The sequence below is a fragment of the Dermochelys coriacea genome, chromosome 2 (genome assembly GCF_009764565.3).
Source record: "Dermochelys coriacea isolate rDerCor1 chromosome 2, rDerCor1.pri.v4, whole genome shotgun sequence".
Taxonomy (NCBI): domain Eukaryota; kingdom Metazoa; phylum Chordata; order Testudines; family Dermochelyidae; genus Dermochelys; species Dermochelys coriacea.
In genome coordinates, this window is record NC_050069.1 from 23,027,200 (window position 1) to 23,042,498 (window position 15,299).

Below are 15,299 nucleotides of genomic sequence, written 5' to 3' on the forward strand. Positions count from 1 at the left end.
TGTTCCTCCTGTTTAGAAATGTCTCTCACTTCAAAGAACGCTCTACATGGTCTGAGATACCATTTGGTAAAGAGAAAAGGGCCTGACTCTCATTTACAGGCCTCTTCACAGTACAAGAGTGACATAAAGAGGGCCTTGGTGTGAATGAGAGTCAGGCCTAAAACAGTGGGAAAGCATCTTTCTGACATGAGGCTAAGCTCATTAATAGAGTTGCACCAGAAATCAGCTTGGCCCATGAAGTTTTAGATCGTGTTAATTTAATTTTGCAGGGCTCTGCTCTGTGACAGCTTAAAGCTTTGACCAGGAGATAAGTAAAATGAACTGTGGCATTTCCATAGTGGAAGTAGCAACATTGAAGACTAAAATCAGTGCATGTTCTCATTTGTCTGAATTACCTCCCACCTGAGCTTTATGAAGTTTTTCCAGTAGTCTTAACAAAGTATGAAACTTTCTGATTTAAGATGAGGTTTGTTTTTGTTTTTTTAAATCTGCCAATCTTAAATATGGGACTGTGGTTCAAATGTAAAACTGGTTTCTTCAATGAAAGCCTTCATGAGCCAAGTCTCTGGTGGATAATAGCTCATAAAATACCACATGCACTGGAGTAGCTCATGAAAGGCCCTTCCTGGAGATGGATTTCCTCTTTAGATCCACCATACGGTCTGTTGCAAGACAGGATGAGGACTTCTAGAGCACACAAATGAGCCATACGCTACCTGGAATATGCCTTGACTAACAGCAGGCTAATGTCCTCTCTTACCCCTTTCCCCAAATGTCCATGGAACTACAGGAGTCTGATTAATTCCATGGTAGCATGTGGAAGTGCTTCCCAAGTAGTAGCATTTGCATATTGGAGCTGGAAAGTAGAGGGGAGAAAAGCCACAGATGAGCTTGGAGAAGGAATGGGGAGGCAAACAGTGATAGGCCTAAAACACTTTTACTATTGTTATCTCTAAATTTTAGTCCGCAATTTTTGTAATTATCTAAAATGTATCAATTTGTTTATAGCTCAGTGGGCTCTCATCCTAACAGTCCAACATGCTCATGGACTGCCTCTAACATATTTACTTTGCATGAATTTTATGCAAAAGAGTCAGCATCAAAAACGTATACAGTCTTAAGACGTCTTACTTTCGTCTGCTCGTTCTTATTACATAAGTAGGTTACAAAAGAAGAATTGTGTTATGTAGGAGACTCCCAGACTAAAGCCTAACAGTGCATTGATTTGCTAATTTGAAGGTTTTACAGGATTATTATTATTGTTAGATTGAGGTGGAGATGGTTTGGAAATATTCAACAGTGTGCTAGGTGTTACTATTAATGCCTGAAACAAATTCTTGCAAGTGTCATGTTAAAATGACCCATGTCTTGCTATACATTATTTAGGCTCAGAGTAAACCCTGCACATTTTCAGCTAGTTGGGTCTACATAGTAATGAGAACAATTTGGGCCCAGTGTTTTAATTTTGATGTGGTCATGGTTGCAGTGCTATTAAAAATGGAAAAGGCACAAAAATATATGCCACATAAACAAGTAAAATGAGATGAGACCTTTAAACATCACAGCAGCCTCCAAAGCTGTTGACCATTTTCTGAACTGTTCGCTTATCAGATGACCGTGAGATTTTGGAGACTTTCCTTGCTTCAGAAGGATTTACCTTGCGATAGTTTCATAGCAGTATTTTGTAGGAGATGACAAGCTCTAACTGTAACTTTGTATTTCAGCACATAAAAGCTCAGGGCTTGATCCTGACCTCAGGTACATGGGTACAGATTGGTAGAATTGTATGATCTGGACAGCTCATAGATAGCTTAATGTGCACTCTTCATTTGAAGTATTTTTAAATTTCTGTTAGACTTAGTATTGGTAGTCCTGGATTTATGCCACATAGCAGCATCTGTTAGTTAAATTATTATAACTCATGGTACAGACACTGACATATCCACTGTCACATTCACTTCAAGCTGAAACTTGGCATATGAGTAAATAGAAGTGCTGGGAGTGGGGGAGATTTGTTGTAGGTTGGATGTTAAAAGCCAGATACTCAGCTGGGGGAAATTTGTGTACTTCCATTGATTAACACCAACTGAGGATCTGGCACTAGGTGTTTAATTTTGCACTCTGACTTTTTTTAGTTTGACATGTTTTCACACCTCTATAACCCCAGAAAGCTGCCCTTTAAGAACCACGTAATGCATACGTAGTTCATGAAAACTGTGCTTTTAATGAGTTCAGTTCACTTATCTGTGCAATTCAGCAGCAAAGGTTTTAGGAGGTCTAGCTAAGCAGTGTTTTACAGTATGGCACTAGTGCATATACATCACTACAGGAAACTAAAACTGCTCCAAAAGTAGCTATTCTGTTCTCGCATGTCAATTGCTGATGCTGTGGTTTGTATTCTGGCATATGCCAAATGGCTTTAATAGGAGTCCCAAAGTAAGGTTTGACTAGTCCTGGGCAGCCCTTTTTTTTCATTTGTCTGAAACCAAAAGTTGCCGGGCTTCACCCTTGGAGCACATTTCGTTCCCAGTCCCAACCCACAAGTCTCTTCACTTGTGGCCCTTCACACATTCAGCCTTTGCTGTTCCTTGTGGAAGGAGACCCTGTAGTCTTTCCACTCTTCAGGTCTTCAGGAGGCAGCAGCAAGCTGGCCTGCTCCCTTTTAAACACTCCAGTCTGGGATTTTCTGGTTGGAGCTCAGGGCTTATTGGGCTGGAGTAACTTCTTTCTCCGCCACCTAATAGCCGAGGAACGCTGAAGTATCTTGTTGTGCTGCTACAGGACAGTTACTCTCCTGCCACCTACTCAGAAAATCCTAGACTAGGGAGATTAGGGAGTGTGGAGCTACCTGCAGCTTCTCATTTACCCTTTTACCCTCCACAATCCCCTCAAGTAAAAAGGGTCAGAATGGGTCAAAGAGGCCAGAGGGCTCTCCCTGGAGACATTGGACTGGGGGAGCAGGGGAGTCACCAAGCCTCTCTTCCCCCTCCCCTATCACTAGGAGTCTGAAGTCAACAGGAATTGTAGGTGTTTAGTGTTGTCTTTTAGGATTTGGTCCTGAGAACCTGTTTTTCAGAAGTGCTGAACACTCACAACTCCAGTTAAAATCAATGGGAGCTGCAGGTACTCAGCATCGCAGAGAATCAGGCCCTAACATTGCTGTTAGTAACCTCTTTCCCCCTGCACTCCCTACCATCTGTCTTCAAACAGTGTTACTGGAGCATGGTCTGGAATTAACACTGCCACATATACAGTTACAAAATGCTAGCAGGTCTAATAACTCCTTATTCCACCAGGCATTATTCAGAGTGCTCTAGTCTCTTTGTTTGCTTTACAGTTTGCACAATCCATCACTCAAAGACATTTTAGGTGTTAGTTTTTGTTTTGTTTTTTCCAATCTGGAATAACACCATTGGCTTTGAAGGAATGACTGGAGTAACTGTGAGCAGACCTTCTACATGCACCTTTATTACTGCCCTGGTACACAAATCATTATACTGGATAAGAAAACTAGTTTTTGTTCACACATCTGGGGTTTGTTTTTGTTTGGTCTTTTTTGTGTGTTTGCTGTTCATTCTTGGCATAGCAGTTTGCTATGGAAAGCAATACCCAGAAGGTAGTCATGACATGGTATTCAGATAGAATTTCATCCTTTGTTTTTTGCTGTTGAAAAGGTGGTACACTATAGCTGTGCTAATTGACTTTCTAAATGTAATTGACCCTTGATAAACATAGTGAAAGGAATGGACTCTAATTCATCTTGATTGGTATATAGGAAATTAAATAAAAAAATTAGGCAAAGCACAAAATGTTGGTATCACAAAGAATCTAACTTTTATTTTAATTTGAAAAATCAGCCACAATTTCTTAATTTTTTTTTTATGATATTCCACCACTTGGTGCTTTTCACCTGTGCAAAGACAACTGATTTTGAACATATTTTTGAATATTGGCACAGTTTTGCTTACATATAATCTTGAGGAAACTGTCCTGTTTGGGAGTTCTAGAACATTACAAACTGGGGACATAATTTGTATATGCATAAAGAAATCCAAAGAAGCTGATCTGGGTGCTCACATTACTGTGTGGACAAATGGAGTCTGGCAAGTTGATCATGATAATTGAAGGTCACAAGGTTAAACTGTTCAGTACTAGGAGATTATTACTAAGGCTATTTTGGGGCAATGGCATTCTTGTTCGTACATCCATTGTTTTAAGAAATCTTGAGAAAACTTAAAAATATTTCCAACATCTTGCTAATTAATTTATGCTTCAGAGCATGTAACCAGACCCTCCTGTTTAGGTGAGAGCCACCATAGAATTTTGTTACAATATATGTACTAAATATTACCTCACAAGACTATTTTTGCATATTTTCTCCCCACCCCCAAATGATGAGTCATGATAGAAGGCAGACTACCCTCCATGAAAAATGTGAGACTGTGTGGAGGTTTTTTTTTTTTTTTTCTTTCCTCTTGCTTTATACCAGTCATGTGAGATTTAAGATATTAATAGAAAGTAAACTCAGAAAGCATCTGACGTTTAAAGTTGGCCTGGAAGATAAATGGAAGAGGAGACCAGTTACTTGGGGCACTTTGCAGCTTCTAGGTGACAGTCACATGCTGGTAACAGAGCTGAGTAAAATGGGCAAATGGTTGCAATCATAGCCCTATGAGCTCATGGTTTATGGCAAAGTACCAATAATTTTATGGCTACATTCTTGTCATTCTTCTAGCTAGGCAAACAATTCAACTCAAGATTTAGCAACTCTTGTCAGTAACCATCTTAGCTATTTGACATAAGGAATTGCAACTTCTCTGCACTCATCCTTTTTGCCAGCAATGAGATAGCATAATCGCTGATGATAATAGATAAATTGGCTAGCCCTGTGATGATATGTGTAGATTGATTGTAAGATAAAGGTTTTCTTACTCAGTTCTAATTTAGAAAGGAATCTAAGTAAGTGGAATGGTATGTAGAAAGTGTGTATTTTGTAAAAAGGCTTAAAGTTGGCCCACAATTTTACAAATCCTAAAGCCAACAGAAAAGCTTCCTATAAAACTATTTTTCTCCTGGAATTAGAAAAATAAAAAAATGAGGAACATCTTCAGCAATTGCAACCCAAACACTGCAGCACTGAATGAGTATATGGGAACCAGAAAGTCACACTGACTTGGAGTGCATCTTAATCAAAAGGGAAACTGAGCCAGTATCCATTGGCGAGTTAGACAGTAAACCAAACAGCATAAATAGGGAAAAGTGAACTAAATTGTTTACATTTTTTCAGATCTAGTAACAAACAATAAAAATGAAGGAACCTTGGTTTGTCTTTTTTCTTTTTTTTTTTTTTAAGCATGATTCTTAATCTTTCCTCTTAATGAAAACTCCAATATAAAACACATATAACAAAAGAGTGAATTGGATTATTATACATAAATTGTAGGATTAGTCTTATAAATAAGATTCTCTCAAACATGAGTCTCTGCTTTTTGTTCTCTTATCACCCTATCTGTTTATGTACTAGTGAAAGACATTGACTACCATTGTTCTTTCAGTATGAATAGTCATTGTCTGTCAGTCTGAACAGTAATTTGTGGCTTCCCTACACCTTTGAACCATGAAGCGATCTTTCATTTTAAAGAAAGCAGTTTAAATAACAGCCTGTTTTCCTCCACTATGTGCTTAATTTATGTCTTTTTTTTAACCCCTTGGATCAGTCTTCTTTGTGGTTCTGCATGCCCTCTTTATTCCAGCAGTAAACAAGTATCTGAACTGTTTTGCTGTGTCATGTGACTAGAAGTCAAGATTAGAAAAATATCTCTGTACTCTAGCTGGCAACTTCTATTTTTATCCACAGCTGTTGGAGCTGATAGCAAAGTCTCAGCTAACATCGCTGAGTGGAATTGCCCAGAAAAACTTCATGAACATTTTGGAAAAAGTGGTGCAGAAAGGTAAAAAACAATCATGGTTTGTATCCTGTGTGTCTAATGATCACCATGTCCATGTTGATCAGTGTGCAAGACTTTTTTGCAAGGAGGGGCATGAAGACAAACCAGTAGGCTGGTCCATTTTCCTCTGTTCTGGAAAGGGATTCTCAGGGCAGGAGGGGGTTTGAATAGAGATTTTAGCGGATCCCCCTTGTGGAAAATCTTCCGCCTCTTACTCCTGGGGGAATTCTGTGCCAAAAAATTAAAAATTCTGCAAATTCTATTTGTCAAAATAATGCCATATAATCCCACCAGTTTCAATTGTTTTGATAAGTTATTTAAACTACGATATAGAAAAAAAGTCCCAATAACTATTCAGCATTTCCTAAACACATGAAAGTTGGTAACTAATACCCTGCATTCCAGTTATAATCCTGGATTTTCATTTAAATTACATTACAGAACACCAAACAGGAAGAAATAAAAAAAAAAGTAGACTGTCATTTTAAATTACTCAGACTTTCACACATGAAAGTCATACAGTTTTGCTAATCATTGTCCTGGACCTAGCTGGGTACTTTGGGAATGCTTGGTTCTGATTGTCCTGACATTTTATTGACTGCTTGGTAAATGTTTTATTTGCCCTCAAAAGTTGTTGGTTTTTTTTAAATGGGTAAGTAAAAATCTAACCTCATTGTGCCACTTCGACATATGAAAAAAGAGACAGCGCATAGATCTTTCTAGCTGATTCCCTTGCTGTCATTTATAAGGCTTTACATCACTCTGGCAATGTAGGGGCCTTAAAACTTTTACAGGTTTTTATGCTCCTGGGGAATTGACTGAGAATGGGAACAGTTAACTAACAGTAGAACAATCAACAATGTTACTATGCAGACAGGTTGCTCCATTTCTGCCTCAGAAAATGAGATCAATTAACCATCAACTGAAACATTAACAAAATGTGTTTGTTTGGTTTTTTTTAAATACAAAAGCTATTTTCTTTAACTTAAAAACAATTTTCAATGACATGATACTGATATTTAATTAAGTTTTTTCAATTCTCAAGAAATTTACACTTTACTAGGCAGGGAGGCTGCTACACGTCTGCCTTGGGGACACAGCCTTCCTCCTGCATAATAAACCCTCCTCCACGCCCCTCAAGCCACAGTATCAAGAGAGAAGGACAGAGTCTCTCACACTTGTTGGCCAGCTCTGCCCCCTGATGGTAATCAGTGTCTCCCCGGCAGGCATGCAGGCCCAGCCCCCCACAGTGATTTGCATCTGAAGCTGCTCCAGGCATGCTGGAACAGATGGGCTGCCACGGAACAGATGTGTGTCCCCCCACAGATTTCTTTTGTGGTTTTCTGCGTGGGGGCACAGAAATATGTGGGCCATATGAATTCTGCACCCCCGCATCGGCACAGAATTCGGACTGGAGTATCCTCTCCATCATCCTATTGGGAGGAAGATCAGGGTCCCTCACACCCCTGGCTGTAGGGAAGGCTGTTTGGTCCTGCCCCCAAAGCTGGCAGACTGGAGAGGAACTGCAGGAGGCCAAGGCTGGCTGCATAAAGGCCCTATGCTTCCTTTCTAACGGTAGGCCCTAGTCACTTTCAAGGCTTCCTAGCAGCTGTACCACCACCAAGGGTTCCCACTGGCCATGGCTGCCCATCAAGGCAAAGGAGTGCTTCAGGGTCAATGCTACTTTTTTTTCCTGGGAATCTCTGGGGGGTCACAGTGTATTCAGTGTATGTGTGTTTTGGGAGTTCCCCCTTCCCTGGTCAACCCAATCTCCATCCCCTCTCCTTGTGTGGACCCTGGACCTTCAGAGCACCCTTGCAGGAATAGGAGGGTGGGGCAAGAAGAGTTATAAAGGTGGCTGAGTCCCTGTTAACACCTGCACTGGTTGGAAGCAGGACAAAGGCTGCGTATGGAAGGCCTCCTCCATGCACCAATCTAAGGGGGACAAGCTGGCCAGTGTTCCTAGTTAGAAGCACTGTAGAAAGGCCAAACATCTTTTCTCAGCGAAGTTCCCTCTAAGCTGTGGGGCTACGCAGCAAGCTATCAAGGGCCGCACAGGTAGGGAGAGGTGCCTCTCCCCTGGTCCCAGCCTTGGAGCTGCCGCAGCCAGGGGAGAGGGCTGGGCAGAGTCTTCTCTCTCTCTCTCCCTCCCTCTCCCTCTCGTGTGCCACAGACTAGGGGAAGCCTGCACCCCACACCCCCAGCCTTAGCCCTCACCCCCCCAACCCTCTGCCCTAGCCCTGAGCCCCCTCCCTCACCCCAAACTCCTCATTCCTAGCCTCACCCCCCAGCCCAAGCCCGCATCCCAACCTTCTGCCCCAGCCCTGAGCCCCCTCTCACGCTCCAAACCCCTCATTCCCAGAGCCCACACCCCCCAGCCAGAGCCCTCACCCCCTACACCCCAATTCTCTGCCACAGCCCTGAGCCCACTCCCACACTCTGAACCTGTGGGCCCCACCCCGCCACACATCGCCTCCATATGTAAAAAATTAGAGGGAACATTGGGCTGAGGGACAATCTCTGGTACAGTTATTAGGGGACATCTCTGACAAATGTTTCCTATCTGATAACCTGTCCTGTCCAGACAAAGCAGTCCTTCTCTACCCCCTCCTTCCCCCCATGGTTGGAGATTTGATACCTTTTGGCCTAAGATCTTAGAGAGCGATTCTTACAAAGCCTGCAGAAGAAAATAGCTACTGAGAATGTATTTAAACATTATAGTCCCTTTTTTTTAAAATATTTTTTCCTCTTCTCTCTGCCTCCAAAGTCCTTGAAGATCAGCAGAACATCAGGCTAATAAGGGAATTGCTGCAGTCTCTTTACACATCGCTGTGCACCCTGGTGCAAAGGGTTGGCAAGTCTGTTCTGGTTGGAAACATCAACATGTGGGTACACAGAATGGAGACTATTCTTCACTGGCAAAAGCAACTGAACAGCATCCAAATCACAAGAGTAAGCAAGAATCCAGGCCCTCACTTAGAGGCAAATGATACATTGGCTCTTTCATGCAACCTTATCATGCAGCTGCAGCTCCCGCCTGTGTAATTGGATCATAATGAGCATTCCTAGACTTCACACAGACCAGAGCCTGCTGGTGGAGAAAATTTGGATTAAGATTTGAATTCAATTGGATTAGATGAGGGGAGGCTTTTTTTAATTATTACTTTTATTCTGACGTCCAAGTGGAAAATTAAACCAAGATACAAAATGTTTTTCGGAGTTACAGGCCTAACATTGCAAGTTTCTCTAAAAACAGCTTCATTTAGAAAAGCTGACCGCCATGATGAAGCCTGGCATCTTCAAGGGCCCAGTCCTGAATTACTTGTGTACTCAAATCACCCACTGACTCCACAGTCAGGCCTGCTGTTAGTAGTACCAAAACCAGTTAGGCCTCTAAATGGTCATTAAATCCTGTGTGAGTGGAGTCTGGTCTCACTTCAATTCCTTTTGGATAGATGCTCATGTTGCAAAAATTTCCACTATACTTGCAGTCTCAACAGAGGGTCAGAGTCCGGGCTAAGGCAAAATGATGAGACTCAAATATCACTTGTACTGGTATTATCTTGTTTGTGACTCAGTACTGGACTTTAATTTCCACTGTTGCCCATAATCCCACTCTCACATTGAAGTTAATTGCAAAATTCCCATTGACCTTTGACACCGGGACATGGGCCTAAATTAATTGGAAAAACAAATTTTTCCTCAATAGGCTGCTAAAGAAGCATCGTGCTTGGCTGCCGCTAATAGGCTTGTGCTTGCCTGAGTAATTTCAAAATGTGTGCAGGGTAAGCACTATCTAGGGAACCCTGAAGGAGAGTAGCTGCAGTACAAGGACCTTGTGGTGGGAGAAGGAAGTTAAGGGACAATTGGGAAAGGAGGCTTCTCTGGACTCTGCCCTACAGCCCCAATCTTGCAATTATCTCTATGCCACCAAACACTCACTGACTTCCATAGGACCATAGGTGCCGACTCCATGGGTGCTCCAGGGCTCGGACACACACAAAAAAAAAATTAGTGGATGCTTAGCACCTGCTGTGATCAGCTCTTCCTTGGAGTGCAGGAGGCATGGAGGGGGAGAAACTGGGCAGGACGAGGCAGGGCAGAGGGCTTGGGATAAGGGGTCAGGTGGGGCCCAGGGTGGGGGGTTGAGCACCCTCGGGGCCCAGAGGAAGCTGGCACCTGTGCATGGGGCTTCTTGAGGGTGCAGGGCTCTGCTTGCACAGAGCTCACTGCAAGATCAGGATCCAGGTGCTTGACTCAATAGTTAAAACTATTTTATCTCAGCACCGGGCCAGTATAGAAAATTCTGAAGACCAGTTCAAAAATCTATCAATCCTAGTCAAGATTCTATCATAGCACCACTTGGGAACTGAAGTGTGTGTGCGTGAATGTGTTACATACATTTATTTACTTATTGGCCTAATTGTGGTTGCCTGATCTTTCTTTTACAAAATTGTTTAATGGCTCAAGCTGTAGAGCTTGTAAAAAATGTAATTTTCACACCACTGAAGATGATTTCTTGTCAAGCTTGATCAAAAGCAGCTGTGTTTAAAGGGGCGGGGGGGAGAGCATTATTACAGGCAGTTGGTCACTTACTGCAAGTGGATCAAATGCTTTTGGTATTTCAGAAGGAGAAAAAATGTCTTAACTGCCAAGGAGTCTAAAGCTTGAAAAATATATACTGAGCATGTGTAGTATTTACTAGCTTAAAAAAAAAATCCTGTCAAGAAAATGAAAGTTAACACAGGACTCGTCTGATCTAGAGTGGGTTCTTAAATGTTTGAAATGTAGCAGATAAGTCTTTGGCCCTGATTCAGCAAAACCCTGAAGAATGTGCTTGAGTCACATGGACTTCATCAGTAAGTTGCACAGGTGTTTTATTAAATTTAAGGCATTTGAGCCTAGTCCTGCACATTTTACTCCTGTTGACTTACATGGGCATTTCATTTGTAAAAAGTGCAGCTTTATTAGTGAATGGAATTTGAGGGCACTAGTAAATTATATACAAGACTTCTGTGTTATCCACAGAAAACTTGACCTAAATTCTGCAACCTGGGATAGAGATTCTGTCACTCCCCCCATGGAGCAGACTGGAGACTGTTGCACCAACTCTAGGTCAATAAAAACCTTGCTGTTTTTTAAATTTAATTGAAATCCATGAATGATGCAATCTTTACAGTATGCTTTGTGTTCTATAATTCCATATGGAATTTAGTTATGCAATGCACTTACATTTTTAATTTGTAGTGTGCTTCAGAGTTTTGTATTGAGGATGTCAAACTGCGTGGTAGAAGTTGTCGGAGGGAAGTTGAGTAAGAAACTGTTTAGGTTTGGGGGCGGTATGTGGGAGGCTGCTTGGAATTCTGGGATAAGAATATTGGCTAGATGTCCCTATTACAATGACCAGCAGCAAAATAGTTAACAGTAATTATCCTAAATTATCACCCTTAGAGTTTAGAGTCCGCTGAGATGAGTGGGATTGTTCACTCCTTTTGGAGTTATTGCTGCAGGGTACTGGCAGACGCAGTCGTGTCTGTTTATGGTGTTCTTGGAGACCAGAAGAGCTAGAAAATTAATGATTAAGGAAAGATTAGCAGAGTTTTGTCGCAATGGATGGGCTGTGCACCATACGCTGCTGCTATGAAGTTGCAGAGTAAACTGGGCCCTGTCATAGACTAATAACTGTGGCTTACTGAAGGGTTACGAAGTGGGAACTTTTGTGTTTCAATAAATATTTATATTACGTCTTTGAATTGCTCGACACCATCCAAACGCTGGAGATGGGATCGTATTTTAAAAATAGTCCCACACAATTTTCCTCAGCTGATCAGCACTTTTTATTTTGTTTTAAACAGTTAGCTGGCCTGGCAGTTGCATGGAGGGTGGTGTGACCGCAACTTAAAATAGAGGCATCACGGGGAAGGGCAACTAAAGACTTGGCACATTTATTTGAGACTCTTAACATTGTTTCACTGTTGGAGCCCAAGCCTGCAAACCTTTACTCGCATGAGTAAGGAGTGGGCACTAGTGTAGCAGTTGGAGCCCATTTTCTGGTTCTTGGGGTCTTGATGGCACTGGGGATTTTCCCTGAATTCAACAGCCTGTATCCTGTTACTAAGGTAGCTGCACAGGTGCAAACCTCTAGCGTGACCGACAGAGCCACTGTATGGAGCCCAGCAGTAAGGGCCACTGATAGAGATAGTGACTTTCATTGTCTAGACCAGTGGTTCCCAAACTTGTTCCGCCGCTTGTTCAGGGAAAGCCCCTGGCGGGCCGGGGCGGTTTGTTTACCTGCCACGTCCGCAGGTTCGGCCAATCACGGCTCCCAGTGGCTGCGGTTCGCTGCTCCAGGCTAAGGGGAGCTGCTGGAAGTGGCGCGGGCTGAGGGATGTGCTGGCCACTGCTTACTGTGCCCCGGCCCGCCAGGGGCTTTCCCCGCACAAGCGACGGAACAAGTTTGGGAACCACTGGCCTAGACCAGGGATTTGCATTGGTGTAGCTAAACTGGTTCCTAGGCAATGATGACTGTAATTGAGGCAAATCCACAATGTAGACACGGTCCTAGAAGTATTCTCTGTAGGAAACAATTTTTTTAAAAAAAAATATTCTTTAAATATTTCCTGGGTAACAGGTAGCATTGCCAGCAATGTCGTAGGAAACGATTATAGGGAAACGATTGTACTTGATTGGTACCATTACTAGTGAACATCTCTTAATTGGTTAATATAAGGATCATGCGACCCTGCAAAGTAAAACAATTGTCTTAGTAGAACATGAAATTTCCAAGGGACTTAAACTATATAGACTGGAGGTTTAACCTGCTACGGAACAGTATTGCCCCTCCAGTTATCTGAAGTGACCTACAGAGACTGTAATGCCCTGGTCCATATAGTGGAGCTTTGGCACTCTAAACCTCCCCTCCAGTGGCAAGGGGAGTAAACTGTGCAGTTAACATTTGATAGCACATCACAATTGTTGCTCTGCCACAGTAAACAGTGGATATGAGTACTTTTCACAGTGGAAATAATGGCTCAACAACACCACAATCCATCATAGGATCTCCTAGGGAAACTGATCTGTCCCCTGGATGGGAAATTATCCAGTGTCACTGTATCTTGTGTATATAAAATATTTAGCAAGTAGTACATTGCCTGCTTTTCATAACTGAGCTCTTACACACTTTTTCCAGCCTGCCTTTAAAGGAATGACCTTTACAGACCTGCCATTGTGTTTACAATTAAACATCATGCAACGGCTAACTGATGGGAGAGACCTTGTCAGCCTTGGGCAAGTGGCCCCTGAACTGCAAGTGCTCAGTGAGGACCGGCTGCTGTGGAAAAAGCTCTGCCAATACCATTTCACAGACAGACAGGTAATGGGATGAAAGTTAAACCTCAATCAGTCTCCTGTTGTAACCCATTTGTGATTGAATACACATAGACAGATCTTCCTTGTTTGACTGCTTCTTGGTTCTGAGGAGCATGCTGTGAGTCCCGAAAATGGGCTGACAAGACAATGGTGATAAAGGTTGTCCCTGAGGGGAAGTTCTGATAGTGTTGTAAATGCCACAATACTGGTGCCTGAAATAGAAGGCTGTAACATCAATAACATGCGCACACACACCTCCTCCAATCTAGGCTGCTAGTCAACCCACGTGGCCGAGGATGGTACCACTGCTACTTGTACAATAGGTTTAGGGAGTTCTGTGTCTGTGTAGTTCCCAACAGTAACTGCCCACATCAAACAACCATCATCACAACTGGCAGCATTGCTGACAGTCTCCATGGAGTGGCCAAAGATTGACTGGACCATGAACTATCCTCTCTTGCCCTTTAGTGGGAAGATCCCTCCCAATCTGAGTTGCTAACCACTGGTGGGAAGCTAACCTGTTGCTATATTGTATCTGTTTTGAGGGTAAAGGTTTTCAGTCTCTAGGGCTGCCAGTCTGGTACCATTCATAAGCACTAAATATACACACACAAACTGGGGGACCAGATCTTCAGCTGGTGTGAATTGGCATTGTTCCAGTGATGTCAGCAAACCTACACAGATTTACGTCGTCTGAAGTTCTGGCCCTGGATTCTAGGGAGATATTTTTTTCCTATATTGACTATATGTCACATGGTGTGACAAATAGATCCAAATCTGATCACCACTAATGACAATGTCCTAAAAGTGAATGTCTCGCAAGCAAATATCGCAACTCCAGGTTTAAAGATATATCTGTGCAGAAAAGAAATGCAGTTTAATTCCTGAAACCACTACATGGGATAAAGTTTGTTATCCCGACAGTCATTTTTAGAGTTTCTGAATCATGGTGAAGACCTTGCTATACAATGGCTCCAATGTGCAACAGGAAGGAATCTGTGTAAAAGATAAGATTGGTCTCTAGTATTGATATTGTGTATTGTATTTAGAATAAGGAGACTGTTAATGTGGAGAGGCTCAGAACAGATTCTCTTGCCACTACAGATGAGATCATGTGGCAATCAGCAAGAATTACATGCTGGCTACTATGTGCAGGAGGAGGAAGGTCTTGAAGTGATATTGCAAACAAAACTAAGCCCTCACGTACACTCAGTCCACTCTAACTCTGATTTTTAGATTCGTAAACGGATAATCTTATCTGAGAAGGGGTTGCTGGATTGGAAGAAGATGTACTTTAAACTTATAAGGTGTTACCCGAGGAAAGAACAGTATGGAGACACGCTGCAGCTCTGCAGACATTGTCACATCCTTTCCTGGAAGGTATGGGTATTTTGCTGGTAGAATTGATTGAGGGCCTGATTTCTCAGAAGTGCTGAATGCCCACAACTCTAATTCAAGTTAACAAGAGTTGCAAGTGCTGACCTCCTCCAAAAATCAGTCCAACACCACTTAAAGCTTGCTTGCTCTCAATTCAAGTTCCTTCACATTTTCGTTACTCTCTGGGGCCTTATCTTTTCCCCCATAGGATCTAGTGGGACTTTCTCACCCTGTTATGGGAGAAGAGGGCTCCTGAAGTGTCACAGCAAATTTGAGGCATTTACTGAAACCTGGGCCAAATTCTGCTGTCCACTGCACTGGTGTAAATCTGAAATAACTCCATTGACCTCAGAGTTACTCTGCTCTGACACAAATTTAACTGACAGCCAAATCGGATCTCTGTCCCTTGGAGATGAGTGGGAGAGTGAATTTGAATCCTTGTCACCCTTCTCCCTTGAATTGATAACTGTCCCTGAAATCTAAAGCCCAGCCTTGACCTGCTCATTGCCAAAGGAGAGTATAACATTTGTTATAGACTCCTATAAAGACTAGAACTGGAAGGAATCTGAAGAGCTCATCTAGTCCACCCCCTTGTGCTGAGGCAGG

At 42.5% G+C, this 15,299-nt stretch overlaps 1 protein-coding gene across 1 annotated transcript in view; it reads left to right on the forward strand.

The window, feature by feature from the left end:
• The window catches only part of FBXO32 (F-box protein 32), a 35,492-nt gene that overhangs the window by 13,303 nt on the left and 6,890 nt on the right, over positions 1-15,299 (forward strand). Inside the window, exons 5-8 of the mRNA XM_038388406.2 lie at positions 5,858-5,951; positions 8,716-8,900; positions 13,138-13,320; positions 14,553-14,696. Coding sequence (XP_038244334.1) covers positions 5,858-5,951; positions 8,716-8,900; positions 13,138-13,320; positions 14,553-14,696 — 606 coding nt within the window. The remainder of the gene's footprint in view (positions 1-5,857; positions 5,952-8,715; positions 8,901-13,137; positions 13,321-14,552; positions 14,697-15,299) is intronic.